We start from the raw sequence: 15,989 nt of genomic DNA, 5'->3' as shown, positions 1-15,989 counted from the left end.
TATCTCACTCCTAGTGCGGCTGAGCGTAGCACGCAGCCTTAGCAGCCCCGGGCTCTTTCGACCGTATCGAATAATGCACCGGCGTGCACGGTCAACTGCTGGGCGATCGGAGTGTGCGGTTTTCTAGGATTGACCTTTTCCTTCTCAGGGGAAAGCAGCATTACTACCTGCCTGGCATGATTATATCTTGTACAACAAAGTTCCAGCCAGTAACCCCCGCGGGATTTTCGCAGCACTCAAGGCCAATAACCACGTCAACGTGGCAGCTGTATGTTGGGTCTGAGCACCACAGTCTCCTGGCATTCTCCGTCGATTCCCGCTGCTTTTCAGTCAGCCTTTTGATCCAGAGTCTTTGCTGCTAGTCCCTAGTAATCTTGGTCTGGACGTTATGGCAACCATGATTCCCAAAACTATCAATAAAGTCGTACCGTACCTACCCTCGCGTGATGTCGTCGGCTGCTCGCTTCATTACCGTGGTAGGTAAGCAAAAACAGGTTACAGCTGACGCCTCTTTCCTTCTTTTTCACATAGTTTTCTTTCTCCACTCAATACCTCTCTTAGCAGGCCCGTCTGACCGCTTTTACTGGTATCGTACTGAAGCAAACAGGCTCTCAGGCTGTTCTGGCTGTCACATTGGGCGAGATGGCCCAAGTGGTTAGAGCGCGAATTTACTGACCGGAAGGTTCGTGGTTCGAATCCGACCTCCGCTACTCGACTTCCCTTGTCTAGGCTTGGGCAACCTGGCAGTATCCTATCTCTCGTGCTTCCTTCGGGTGGCATGGCAGTTAGGCCCCGGAAGGGTGCTGCAGCTGAACGCACATTGGACTCTCTTGACATTAGTATGTACAGTGTATCAGAAACGGGAGATCAGGCTGTATGCACAGTGGTTGAGGTAACTGGCCCACCACTATCCACTCGATTCCGGCTACGTAACTCTGGCGATCCGAAATCCACTTTGGCAGAGTGTGCATTGGCCATGAAAGTAGCCTCCGAAATAACCGAAATCTTTTGCCAAACTGGTGTCTTCCAGCTGAATGCCAGCCGCAGGCACAAGTCGGTCACATAGCCATCAGTTATCGATGGCGCCAATTGATAACTGGCTGCCGCTCGTTTTGGAACGCTTTTATGATGAGGTTCCGACAAATCGGACTGGCTGGTTACGAATTGAAACGAATTCTAGAGGACTGCCTTTTGGACCCTCTTCTAACTGCTCTACTGTCTGACATAAAATCCTACTGGAATGAGATCGCCTCGTTTCCGTACATTGCCGGGAATTTCGCCCGTGGCATAGCACTACCAAGTTCGCCAAAGCACCGGATATCAGAGAGAAAAGTGGCACTGCTTAACTTTGGAGGAACGTTCCCGCAGACCCCGAAAATCATTCAGCCCGACCGTTGTCTCAGAATCATAGCTAATGTTGGCTGGTGCGAATGAATCCGCAATGAGACAGTTAGAAAGCGAATGTTTGGTTGTGAAATGGGGGCTTAGAACGTAAAATGTGTCCAGCACTGGGGGATGTGTTGTTCTGGCCATATGTTGTTTATACCGAACCCGCATTTGGCGACGAGAGTGCTGTTTTCCGTGCCCAATTCAGGGAGCTGTAAGCAGAGAGGCGGCCAGCCTTTGACCTGGTAGAGAGGTATGAAAGAGTGCGAAAATTCCGGGGACTGTCTTTGGGAATCGCCTTCCAGGAGAGTGTCCACGTGATGCCCTCTGTGTCTGGTTGGAGGTGATAGAAGATATGGGCGCTAATCGATGTCAGCGGTTCTGTTTCTGTCAGTTTCTATCCAGATTGCCCTATTGAGAGTCTGGAGGTGTAGGCACCGCTGAGACTCACTTGATCCACCTGGACTGGTGTTGAAAAGCACGAAAGATGGCGAATACCTACAGATCACGGCCTATGAGTGTTTAGTACTAACTTCGGCGACAACGGAAATCATCTAACCACATGGCACTCCTCACATACTAACCAATCTGCTACACAGATAGAGGTCGTTGTCATCGTTTTGGGTTGTGGCTACATGCTCGTCCATTATTGCTTGTTTGCACTCTTTGGAGCGTACAGGTGTGATGCGTTTCCGTCTTCACATACTGGCTCTTGCTTAGAAGCACTATAAACAATCCTGGTAGATGCCAGCTTTGTTTGCATAACGGCGCACCCAATTATATAGAGGCATTGGATCTTGAACCAAAATAGAAAATTGTTGGGAGCTGGGACATACATTCTTATTGGTCAGGAGCGTAACACAATTGGAAGAATTGGAATAATCCTAGCAGAAGTGCGCATCTGTGCGGATCGCGAAGATTGGTGAGCCCTAAAGGATGAAAATATGAATGAAGTGAGAAACGCGAAAAATGTGCGAAAACTTTCCCAACTGGCATGCCAAGCAGGCCGCCACGACCTCCTGCGAGCGAGACAGTCAGCGCGAGAAATAGCACGCTGCTTTCCAAAAAGAAAGAAACCCTGGTTTTGGGGCTGGTAATCTCGTCACCAATTCCGGTTTCGTTGACCAACTACAACTCAGTCCCTCCATATTCGAGTATTGTGCATGATAATAAAACAAAGTCCAGGAATGAAATACATCTTTCAGTTGTTCGTGTTAAAACGGGATCTGGATTACTGCGAAGCATTATACAGCGGCCTCACTTATCGATTAGCTCCCTCAAGCTGTTTGGCAATCCACTGTAGTGTCGTTGAAGTTTTCTTTTGTGCACAATATGTTCTGTTGTGGCGGCATTCACAACTATACAGCTATACAACCGCAGTTGGCAATCGCTCGGTTTTGATCCATATGACTGTCGTGTCGGCCAGAGTTGCGTTGTCTCCTAGCTACCGTTTACATGGGATTCCTCAGATTACACGCCACTGAATTTTTATGGACTATTCTTGAAAGTGAACCATGCTAAAAGCGTGTCCTAATACAGCGGCGGTTCGCCCGGAAGCCAAAGGTTACACCATTCCCTATGGCTGCTTTCATTTTCCGTTATTGATGTCTGCGTTTCGCAACTTCCCCTTCAAACCTGCAAACCTTCACACTGTTTTAATAATACTGTTTTTCTCAGATGTTTATGCGACGCAGCAAGTTTAAGCACGTTTTCGGGAAACCAGCCAGGAAAGATGCTTGTTATGAAGATATCAGAATTACGAAGAGTAGCTGGGACGCCCGGTTTTGTGCCGTTAACCCAAAGTACTTGGCCATCATTACTGAAGCCGCCGGTGGCGGCGCCTTTCTAGTTCTCCCAATAGAGAAAGTGAGTGAATTTTCTATAATGCTCCTTTATTTTTCATATGATGGTCAGTCCCTATTACTATAGTCTATCGATCTCGTTGAAAAAGTACTAGAAGACACCACAGGACCATATGGCCACAAGGCCAACCTAGTTGAAACAACTCACATCAATAAATTCTTAATTGTTGCCCGCTGTCCTGTCGTTTTTCACTATTCTATACCAAATCTTACTTGCAAAAATTCAACTTTGGTCCGACTGCTTTGAGTTGTTTTTGGAATTTTATCTTGCGGATTGTGCTCTATACCCGGCACTCGATGCTCTGTGCAAAGCAACTTGCAATCCCACCGCGGCCAGCGCATGCTTACAAAATCAATTTTTGTTGGATTGCGACTTCCGTATGTCTCAAGAAAATCCTGCCTTTGGAATCAACTCAGCGGAGTACACTGTGAACAGCTGTCACGCAAAGGGAAACTAGAACGTCTGTGCCAATTTTTTTATCGAATTTTTAAACAACATTATCCCTTCGAAATGGAGTGTTAAGCATTCCGCAGATTTGTTTTAAAGTATAGCCTCGGAAAGTTGTACTGATTTTTCGGAGAAGTTTTGTAAACAATCGGTGGATTTATTGCTGGGAAACGTTTCACTTTTGACACAAGAGCTTGGGTTGATTGGGTTTTAAGGCAGTCAGGGAACCAATCCGTGAGATTTCTTAGGACTAGCCGACTTGATCAGTGCTAGGTGTTCAGTCTGATGTTCCTGTTTGTTGGCTAGTGGGGACGACTAACATTTACGATAGATAGATAGGTTGGTTAGGGGGGAGGATTTACCTCCATGTTGAACCCGAATGTTTCGTCCTTGCTCTTTCAGTTTAGGTCACCCCAATGGAATATTCCTGTCAGGGTCGTTCACATATTTCGTTCACCTGTGCTCTTCGAAGGGTGCCGGGACAATGGTTTCGGGGATGGGAGTGGAGGTGGTTAATTGGATCTTCCTCTAATTGGATTTCGTACTTTTAGACCCAGACCATTTCGCTGATAACTGCACACCGCCTCGTGTCATCTTGACTGATCTAAAACAGCTCTCCACACGACTGCAATTTCTACGCCCTCTATTCTATTTACGCTGGGATGCTTGGTGATTTCCACCGCCTCGGCCACCAGTCGCTGTGGTGTGAATCTGAAATCCCATCTCAGGATGTCCACATTTTCTAAATCTGTCCTATGCCCTGCCATTGCCGAATTTTTGACTATCGCCTGATATCTACGTCTATCGGTGGTCTATTAATGGATCGCTTATGCTCACCGGTTCTGGTGTGTAATTCCCTGGCTCTCTGACCTATATAAACCTTCGTACAGTCGTTACATTTTATTTTTTATACACAGTTCCCAGTCCTGTCAACCGGAAGGCGATTCTTCAAATTCACCAACATCGAGCGTAAAATCTTTCCCTTCTGGAGTGCTACTCTAATGTTAGCCGTATTCAGTGCCCTTTTAATGACTTCACATGTCCCTGTTTTATATGGATTGACCGCTGTTCCGATCCACTCCTCGTTGGGCCTTGGTATTGGCACCAATACCCGTCTTAGTTGCCGCTAAAGTAAACCCTGTGGATTGGTTTCTCGACTGCCTGAAAACCCAATCAACCTGCTTACTTACTCAATTGGCATGACGAAGGTTTTGTGTCAAAAGCGAAACGTTGCCCAGCAATAAAACAAAACCTCTCTGAAACGGTGACTACCCAATCGGTCTCAAACATTTTCCAGTTGATTGAATGTACGGATTTTCTTACTATAATTGTCTTGGTATTATGAGCCTTGGTGTCTAACGCAACATCTGGGTTGTACAAATGAGTTAGCGTTCGTGGAAATGTCTGGAGAACGATAAGTAGATCTTCCGACTTTTCCCGAAAGCGGTTTTTCTGTAGGTACCAAGTGTCCTCTAGCTGATTGAAGTTGTTTTTTACTTTGTGAAACCTTCTTAAACTATTCGGCTTACAAAATATGGACTGGATACGCGCAACCGGATACTGTTTCATATAATCAGCACACGGTAGACCTCCTTCCGCTAACCCGGAAACCAATTTGACGGTTGCCACTTCGAGGTCAACTCATTTACTCGTGTGTTCAGTTCAGCTTATCATCTGTAAACCACAGGGATTCGTTGGTTTCACCTGATACAGTTCCATTCACCGAATTGGGACAGCTGGAAGAAATATAGCCGAGCAATGGGGTCGACAGCGTAATCAGTTAGTTTGGATTGTATATTGCTCTGAGGGAACAGGAACATGGGTGGCTACGCGTTGAAGGCGATAGTTTTGATACGCGAGCACCACTGACCGTGTGTGTTTCCTCAGACCGAGGATTATTCGAACTAATGTTGCGCGCAAGACACCCCGGTTGGTACCAATCACAATACCCTGGTTTAGTCGAATAGAGGTTACCACTTTCGCTTAAAAAACATCGACAAAAAGAGCTAGTCATTCAGACCACAACCCAGCCTACTCTGCTAACAAATCATCGTAGATCCCACTGTTGATATGCCTGTCAGGAGCACCTTCGTACGTTGGTACGAAATGATATCTGGTCGGATACTTTACTGGACCTTTGCACTCACATCCAAACCAGCTTCACTGGTTGAACGGCATTTGTGTATTGTTTTGACGAATTGTGTAATCAGTCATCGATACGAACGATAATTTTTTGGACACAAATAAACACTACCAGCGATGAACCTCTATATCGAAACAAGAAGCTGCATGTACCGAATGCGTAATCCGAAGAATTCCTGTCCTTTTACATGTCTCATGTTTCCGCTGAACTAACTGCTCGCATATCTTCTTGAGATAAGACAGTTATGTGAATCACTTTATCGTCCTCATGAGTCCTCTTCTGAAGTCTACTGCCAGTGATACTACGACATATGTTAAATATCTTAGCAGCACTCTATTTTGTACGTGCGCTTACAGATTTCGTAAGCCATATTTCCATGATGTTACTTCACAAATGAAACACTAATCACAATCCGCGTATTTTAGGAGATAAAAGTTGAGCGTCGTTCCCGGTTACCTTCAGTTGCTTTGACAACACTATTCTTATGGACTACACTTCTTCAAATGGTTCTTTGGCTTCAGCTCTAGGTGGTGAAAAGCATCATGAGTGTCATAATTTCTGTAAATCGACGCAGTATATTTGTGTGAACCAGATGGGGTTTCGCATTATTTTATTAAATAACCTAAATGCCGAATTGTAAACATTCATCTGTAGCTTGCCTTCAGATTAGAGAAAACAGTCAAACTTCTTGCATATTTCTATGTAGTTTGAGTTTGATTCACTTTATTTTGGTAGTTCCTTGCAATCGAAAGTTATGCTTCAGTTGAACAAAAATTTGCATCGGGCGTGAAGTGATTGGCTCTTTTGTCCAATGTTCCAAGGTCAATCAACTTTCGAGATAGTTTCGTCTACTACTCATCCATTTTGCTCGACTTGCATTTTCAGGTTGGACGTGTAGAACGAGATGCTCCTTTGGTTGCTGGCCATAAAGCAGCTGTACTTGATATTCAGTGGTGTCCGCATAGTGATGATCTCATCGCAAGTGCCTCAGAAGACACCACAGTGAAAGTTTGGCACATCCCAGAGGGTGGCTTGGAACCTGGAGTCAATTTGACTGTTCCTGTAGCGGACTTGGTTGCACACCAGCGACGCGTGGGCTTGGTTGCGTGGCATCCAACAGCGGAACATTGTTTGCTATCTGCAGGTTCGTTTCCTTCTATCCCGTTTTTTTCTGTCGTTGGTTCGGCGAACCTGATGTTTGAGAGTCTGTATTAACCCACAATCGGTCCCTTTCTCCGGTAGTTCAGCTGGTCCCACACATGACTGATCGCGTGTTTAATGACACTCCCTGATGGCTGGTAGCATACGGTCAGCTGTAGGTAGATTTATTTTCACCACTCGTGCTACGATTGCGTACTGATGACGGCTGCAATAAGGTACGGCAAAATGCACCACAATTCTGTTACACCAATAAGCACATCCGCGATCAGTGATTAACTGAAGTTCATTATCAGATTGACTGTTGCTCATGTGGAATTTAGTTGAGTTCCGATTCTTAATTTATCGGAACCGGTTCGTTCAACTATCCGCCATTGTTTCACGTGTTTTTCCCATTACAAACTACGGCCTGCACTACCCCGTCTATTGAATTTAGCATGATTTAGTAAATGATGCTGCTGATTGCATATGGAATGTGGAGATGTGATCATGCACTTCCATGATCGCCACCTGTAGTTGGTTGCTTGGTGTAATCGAACTAACAAGCATAGCTTTGAGGCAGATTATGGACCACAATGCACCTGGGTTGATTTAACTTCAACGAACTGTGTACGCTGGATCTAATGACCCTCACAAGCGAACGTAAGAGCTGAATCCTGATCGATCTTCATAGGTCAACGTCCTTTTCACTTCCAAACGGTGCCACAAGTCATTTTACCACAATTTACATCGGGCGTATAAGGTGGATATTCGTATCATGTTTTTTCTACATTGATGAATTTAGTGATAGAAAATGTTGTTTGTAATCTTGTGGTCCCTCCGATTGAAAATACGCGTAATGGGCAAGTGTTTTTTGAATGTCAGATGTACAGAGGTTCATCTGCTACTTTTTGAAGGATGCAGTGACACTTCCCGAACGACCTTTGATTGATGCTCTATCATTTTGAGCACTTCTTTGTTTTACAGAGCAGCCGTCTTGATTTATTTTTCGACTGAATTTATGATCCGTAATAATAATATACTGAAGTATCAGTTAGAAACCTGGGCTTCCAGGATGAACTACAGTTGTTCACAATAAATAGACTGCCTCGATCGGCCAACCAAAAGTGATGTTTTCACCGAAGCGATCCTTCTAACCCGGGCATTCGTATGATGGTTGCTATGACTCATTTATTTTCCTACTACAACGGAAGTTTTATTTCCAAAACAGCGCTGTTCTGTCTTTTGTGATTGTATCGATCGTTGGAATACATCAGTGGAATACAGTGATTCCAGCTTAGGATAAGTGTCATGTGCAATAATATTTCTGTTTCCTATGGTATTCAACTATTGAATCCCGTTTTGAGAACATCGCATACTAGAGAATGGTGGACTGAAAATCTATGCACCCGGTGCTTACTGTGGGTTTCGTTCTCCAACGAAATTGCCCGAAGATGGCCGTCTGAATAGGCCACAACAACCATACTGTTCCATTGAACTTTATTCACTACTGAATACAGAGGACATCCGTTCTCCTAGTTTCACCTCGTCTTATCAACCTAGTACCGATCGACAGTGAGATTCACTCTGAACTGCGCCGTAGAAAGCAGGTTGAAAAGTCTATAATGAGGTTCCATCTCACCGCACTTGATTAGACAGCCACATCTTCAAAGTCCACACAAGCCATGTTGGCCGAGTAACTAACGTTGAACGTTTGTGAGAAAACCACAATGAAATGTCAAATAGAGGTATCCGTTTTTGGTGTGTACGGTGCAATGATGACAGCAACAGTAGAAATTTGAAGTTGTGTGCGTTGTAGGTTGCCAAAAACAAAACTATTTAGTCCACAGATGAAAATGCAGATCTGAAAAATGGAAACGGAAACTAAGTAGTGCTGCCCGATCGAACTTTGGCCCCTGTGGCGACAACCGGTGCCTTTCGCAATGAGTTCGTTCTGGGGAATCAATGCATGGTCGATACAGCTCGGATACGCCTGAGTGACGAATTAAACGACCATGAACATGCTTTTTGGGAGAGTGCCCAATTTTCCTTAAACAGAATTTTCTTCAGGAGGGCACAATTTCGACCGGTTCTTTGGATGCTCTTAACAAGGTTCCTAGCCCGTCTGTCAGTTGTTTTCGGGAGTAGACCCTACATACATCCAAAAACGCCAAGGACAAGGTCAGCTTTTCCACATTTCTCCCTCCATGCGAAGCGGCGACTTGTGGCGCATTTGGCGTGGCAATTGTACCCAGCCCCAGAGTTATACGCGCTTTGCTGGCTTGGGTCCCAGCAAACAGTCGTCTTTGTGCCGTTGGGTTATCCATCCCAATCAAGTTCGACGCCTTTTGACATAGTTTGTAATATTGATTGTTGGTTTATGCCCCCAAATGACCACTGGATATCGTCGAATTCACTAATCTTGATTGATGTCAGGAAGTTCTTACCAGTAGGCAACGACTACGACGGCGCGTTCAGATCCCTCAAACACCGAATAATTAAGAGCCTAGGGAAAAACAGAGAGCTCTGATGAACTTTGAATACTCAAGAGATGGAGAAGGGTTTTGCTGCCGGAAACAGCCGCGCCCTATATCAACTGATACGGTAGACTAACCCTAGGAAAGCAACGGTCGGTTAAACGGTAAGTGAAAAAGCTGACTCATTAATTCACTCGCAAAAACGTCGAATGGAAAGATGGGATGAACACCTCGAAGAACAGCAACACAGCTTTTGGGGATGGTGCATATGGGCGAACAGAATCCAAACCTTAATCGCCATTCAGAAGAAGAACTGAAGCACTTAATATCGGTACTGAGACATGGGAAGGTACCAGGACCGGACGACCTTTATCCAGCCCTCCTTAAAGAAGGCCGAGTATCTCCAGTGAACCATCCAATAAAACTCATAATTGCGATGTGGAACGAAGAGAAAGTGCCTGCAGAATGGGGCACGTCAACAGTTATTCCTATCTTCAAAATTGGTACACGGACGCTGTGTCCAAATCAACTTAGCATCAGTTTGGTAGCCGCGGCAACGAAGGTACTATTCGATCTTATCCCTCGAAGGTTGACTAAACACAGGGCGAGGCTAATCCATGAAAGCCAAGCTGGTTTCCGTCCTTGTGCGGAGGCCAGCCGTCCCTAATAACCGAACATCACACATTTAGACGGATGTGTCACGTGCAGGATGCGGTCCGAACAAGGGAGTCCCTGATCGGTCAGAATACCAGCCAATCCGGCTCGAGTATCTTTAACTCGACGCTTCTCACCCCCTCACGGAGATTCTAGCACGACCTTGTGGAACATTCTGTCATTGTCCTTTAAATACGGTTACAATAATTTTCCTTTGTCTCCATAAGGGGCTGTCTGAAGTCACCGTGCCTTTCGATATACCATAGTGGGTGTAGCAGGAATCCAAGGGACCGACACAGAGTTGCAACACTACGTCACAACAGTCCTGCAATAGGAAACGTCGACCACAGTGCAGACCTCCACCAGCGACGTTGCTTCCAACGACTTACTTTCGTTGTGTTCTTTATCTTGAAAGCTGCCTTTGGCTCTTTGGATCTTCAGGAACTCTGGCATTGTCTGTGGAGCAAAGATGTCTCCCATAAATTCTTGTTTCTCCTTAAGGCTCTGTATGCTAACTCCCTTGGCCGCGTGAAGGCCTATGGGAAGCTCTAGCATGAGTTCACCACATCAAGTGATATCAGGCAATGTCGTCCTCTTTCACCTCTCGATTTCAACTTCATATGGAAGACTCACTACCGGCCCCCAATACCTGTGGGTTCCAAATTCCCCCATGGTATTCGCTCAGATGACATGGCTGTTCTTGAATCTGATGCCACTGTAAGGCAGACAATATTAAATAGTCCAAAAGATGCTGCCCCACGGTTTTGCATGCGCTTTACACTTGCAGTGTTAAGTGCTGCTAGAAGTCTGGGTGGGCTCAAACTTCAGCCTTATGCTTGCGGATGATTCGATTTACGTAGTAGACAAACTTATCTTCCTTCGCAGCTGTATTAGTCTCGTTGCTCTCGCGAAGATGATATTTCCATCCGGATTGAGGAGGCTAGAGCAGCTTTCGCTAACCTGCATCACTTGTGGCGTAGGCGTGACATCAGCTTGTCCATCAAGGGTCGAGTTTACAATAATAATTGGATGCGCTCCATATGATTATGTGGGTCATAATTTTGGCTGCTGTGTGACATGGACGTGAAAACACTTTCAGCGTTTGAACATTGATGTCTTGGGTGCATTGCCCGAGTCTGATAGGAACATCAGATGAGTGGTATCGGTGAGAACAAGCAAGCATCCAAACTAAAGACAGTGATTGGTAAAACCATTGGCATGGGTGTTGACACGAAGTCAGTCACGTGCATACTCCCTTTTACACCCCTGTTTGTGATCTCATGCATTTGTTGCATATGGAATGTGGAGATGTGATCATGCACTTCCATGATCGCCACCTGTAGTTGGTTGCTTGGTGTAATCGAACTAACAAGCATAGCTTTGAGGCAGATTATGGACCACAATGCACCTGGGTTGATTTAACTTCAACGAACTGTGTACGCTGGATCTAATGACCCTCACAAGCGAACGTAAGAGCTGAATCCTGATCGATCTTCATAGGTCAACGTCCTTTTCACTTCCAAACGGTGCCACAAGTCATTTTACCACAATTTACATCGGGCGTATAAGGTGGATATTCGTATCATGTTTTTTCTACATTGATGAATTTAGTGATAGAAAATGTTGTTTGTAATCTTGTGGTCCCTCCGATTGAAAATACGCGTAATGGGCAAGTGTTTTTTGAATGTCAGATGTACAGAGGTTCATCTGCTACTTTTTGAAGGATGCAGTGACACTTCCCGAACGACCTTTGATTGATGCTCTATCATTTTGAGCACTTCTTTGTTTTACAGAGCAGCCGTCTTGATTTATTTTTCGACTGAATTTATGATCCGTAATAATAATATACTGAAGTATCAGTTAGAAACCTGGGCTTCCAGGATGAACTACAGTTGTTCACAATAAATAGACTGCCTCGATCGGCCAACCAAAAGTGATGTTTTCACCGAAGCGATCCTTCTAACCCGGGCATTCGTATGATGGTTGCTATGACTCATTTATTTTCCTACTACAACGGAAGTTTTATTTCCAAAACAGCGCTGTTCTGTCTTTTGTGATTGTATCGATCGTTGGAATACATCAGTGGAATACAGTGATTCCAGCTTAGGATAAGTGTCATGTGCAATAATATTTCTGTTTCCTATGGTATTCAACTATTGAATCCCGTTTTGAGAACATCGCATACTAGAGAATGGTGGACTGAAAATCTATGCACCCGGTGCTTACTGTGGGTTTCGTTCTCCAACGAAATTGCCCGAAGATGGCCGTCTGAATAGGCCACAACAACCATACTGTTCCATTGAACTTTATTCACTACTGAATACAGAGGACATCCGTTCTCCTAGTTTCACCTCGTCTTATCAACCTAGTACCGATCGACAGTGAGATTCACTCTGAACTGCGCCGTAGAAAGCAGGTTGAAAAGTCTATAATGAGGTTCCATCTCACCGCACTTGATTAGACAGCCACATCTTCAAAGTCCACACAAGCCATGTTGGCCGAGTAACTAACGTTGAACGTTTGTGAGAAAACCACAATGAAATGTCAAATAGAGGTATCCGTTTTTGGTGTGTACGGTGCAATGATGACAGCAACAGTAGAAATTTGAAGTTGTGTGCGTTGTAGGTTGCCAAAAACAAAACTATTTAGTCCACAGATGAAAATGCAGATCTGAAAAATGGAAACGGAAACTAAGTAGTGCTGCCCGATCGAACTTTGGCCCCTGTGGCGACAACCGGTGCCTTTCGCAATGAGTTCGTTCTGGGGAATCAATGCATGGTCGATACAGCTCGGATACGCCTGAGTGACGAATTAAACGACCATGAACATGCTTTTTGGGAGAGTGCCCAATTTTCCTTAAACAGAATTTTCTTCAGGAGGGCACAATTTCGACCGGTTCTTTGGATGCTCTTAACAAGGTTCCTAGCCCGTCTGTCAGTTGTTTTCGGGAGTAGACCCTACATACATCCAAAAACGCCAAGGACAAGGTCAGCTTTTCCACATTTCTCCCTCCATGCGAAGCGGCGACTTGTGGCGCATTTGGCGTGGCAATTGTACCCAGCCCCAGAGTTATACGCGCTTTGCTGGCTTGGGTCCCAGCAAACAGTCGTCTTTGTGCCGTTGGGTTATCCATCCCAATCAAGTTCGACGCCTTTTGACATAGTTTGTAATATTGATTGTTGGTTTATGCCCCCAAATGACCACTGGATATCGTCGAATTCACTAATCTTGATTGATGTCAGGAAGTTCTTACCAGTAGGCAACGACTACGACGGCGCGTTCAGATCCCTCAAACACCGAATAATTAAGAGCCTAGGGAAAAACAGAGAGCTCTGATGAACTTTGAATACTCAAGAGATGGAGAAGGGTTTTGCTGCCGGAAACAGCCGCGCCCTATATCAACTGATACGGTAGACTAACCCTAGGAAAGCAACGGTCGGTTAAACGGTAAGTGAAAAAGCTGACTCATTAATTCACTCGCAAAAACGTCGAATGGAAAGATGGGATGAACACCTCGAAGAACAGCAACACAGCTTTTGGGGATGGTGCATATGGGCGAACAGAATCCAAACCTTAATCGCCATTCAGAAGAAGAACTGAAGCACTTAATATCGGTACTGAGACATGGGAAGGTACCAGGACCGGACGACCTTTATCCAGCCCTCCTTAAAGAAGGCCGAGTATCTCCAGTGAACCATCCAATAAAACTCATAATTGCGATGTGGAACGAAGAGAAAGTGCCTGCAGAATGGGGCACGTCAACAGTTATTCCTATCTTCAAAATTGGTACACGGACGCTGTGTCCAAATCAACTTAGCATCAGTTTGGTAGCCGCGGCAACGAAGGTACTATTCGATCTTATCCCTCGAAGGTTGACTAAACACAGGGCGAGGCTAATCCATGAAAGCCAAGCTGGTTTCCGTCCTTGTGCGGAGGCCAGCCGTCCCTAATAACCGAACATCACATCATTTAGACGGATGTGTCACGTGCAGGATGCGGTCCGAACAAGGGAGTCCCTGATCGGTCAGAATACCAGCCAATCCGGCTCGAGTATCTTTAACTCGACGCTTCTCACCCCCTCACGGAGATTCTAGCACGACCTTGTGGAACATTCTGTCATTGTCCTTTAAATACGGTTACAATAATTTTCCTTTGTCTCCATAAGGGGCTGTCTGAAGTCACCGTGCCTTTCGATATACCATAGTGGGTGTAGCAGGAATCCAAGGGACCGACACAGAGTTGCAACACTACGTCACAACAGTCCTGCAATAGGAAACGTCGACCACAGTGCAGACCTCCACCAGCGACGTTGCTTCCAACGACTTACTTTCGTTGTGTTCTTTATCTTGAAAGCTGCCTTTGGCTCTTTGGATCTTCAGGAACTCTGGCATTGTCTGTGGAGCAAAGATGTCTCCCATAAATTCTTGTTTCTCCTTAAGGCTCTGTATGCTAACTCCCTTGGCCGCGTGAAGGCCTATGGGAAGCTCTAGCATGAGTTCACCACATCAAGTGATATCAGGCAATGTCGTCCTCTTTCACCTCTCGATTTCAACTTCATATGGAAGACTCACTACCGGCCCCCAATACCTGTGGGTTCCAAATTCCCCCATGGTATTCGCTCAGATGACATGGCTGTTCTTGAATCTGATGCCACTGTAAGGCAGACAATATTAAATAGTCCAAAAGATGCTGCCCCACGGTTTTGCATGCGCTTTACACTTGCAGTGTTAAGTGCTGCTAGAAGTCTGGGTGGGCTCAAACTTCAGCCTTATGCTTGCGGATGATTCGATTTACGTAGTAGACAAACTTATCTTCCTTCGCAGCTGTATTAGTCTCGTTGCTCTCGCGAAGATGATATTTCCATCCGGATTGAGGAGGCTAGAGCAGCTTTCGCTAACCTGCATCACTTGTGGCGTAGGCGTGACATCAGCTTGTCCATCAAGGGTCGAGTTTACAATAATAATTGGATGCGCTCCATATGATTATGTGGGTCATAATTTTGGCTGCTGTGTGACATGGACGTGAAAACACTTTCAGCGTTTGAACTTGGTTGTCTTGGGTGCATTGCCCGAGTCTGATAGGAACATCAGATGAGTGGTATCGGTGAGAACAAGCAAGCATCCAAACTAAAACAGTGATTGGGTAAAACCATTGGCATGGGTGTTGACACGAAGTCAGTCACGTGCATACTCCCTTTTACACCCCTGTTTGTGATCTCATGCATTTGTTGAAAATCGCAGCTTATTTTGATGTGGCTGGTTCAGCTGTATTGTCTAGTATCCCTGATGTTATGGAACAGCCACATTTAAGTCAACCAACCCATACTTCACCGTCTTGGACTCTATGTTCTGTCAGCCTTGTCATTTAGATCGCTTACTTTTATTCTTTGTGTTAGTACGTGGAACACTTGTGTGACCGCATAACCAAGATGTGATATGGCAATCTTTGGANACCCCTAATTTGAGTGGTATTTTCCTAACCCGACAATTTAAATGCAGCTACCACAGTCAGCTATGTAACCTCTGTTCAGTATGTGCTTTCCTGTTCAGTGCACATCAGCAAAACTACCTGGTTGTGCACCACTGCCTGCTGCTCTGATTTTGCTAGTTGGGGCATCCTAACTGTGCTCCAGTGAACCGGCATACTATCTATATGCACTTATGCGCGCATTTGTGTGAGGAGCTGGTGATCAGCATGAGTGCCCCAGTTTAGTTTTTCAGTTTCAGGCACACCATATTTTGATAGTTTTTGTGTGCTTGCATCTTATTTTCTATCTGAGTAACGTAAACAACTTATCAGCTATACACACCTTCATTTTCAAGGGTTGCCCTCTAAGAGCACAGCACATTCCGTCCCCATATACCATACCAACTTCTGCTGTG

At 45.2% G+C, this 15,989-nt stretch overlaps 1 protein-coding gene across 1 annotated transcript in view; it reads left to right on the top strand.

Annotated features, from left to right (window-relative positions):
* Nucleotides 1-446: 446 nt before the first annotated feature.
* T265_11635 (hypothetical protein) overlaps nucleotides 447-15,989 on the top strand; it is a gene marked incomplete at both ends in the record, with an annotated part of 63,710 nt that continues 48,167 nt past the window's right edge. Inside the window, 3 exons of the mRNA XM_009178340.1 lie at nucleotides 447-476; nucleotides 3,064-3,252; nucleotides 6,725-6,983. Of these exons, the coding sequence (XP_009176604.1) occupies nucleotides 447-476; nucleotides 3,064-3,252; nucleotides 6,725-6,983 (478 nt within the window). The remainder of the gene's footprint in view (nucleotides 477-3,063; nucleotides 3,253-6,724; nucleotides 6,984-15,989) is intronic.

Source organism: Opisthorchis viverrini (genome assembly GCF_000715545.1).
Source record: "Opisthorchis viverrini unplaced genomic scaffold opera_v5_536, whole genome shotgun sequence".
NCBI classification, from domain to species: Eukaryota; Metazoa; Platyhelminthes; class Trematoda; order Opisthorchiida; family Opisthorchiidae; genus Opisthorchis; species Opisthorchis viverrini.
The sequence above is the reverse complement of the archived record's forward strand: the minus strand, read 5'-3'. Positions and strand labels throughout refer to the sequence as shown.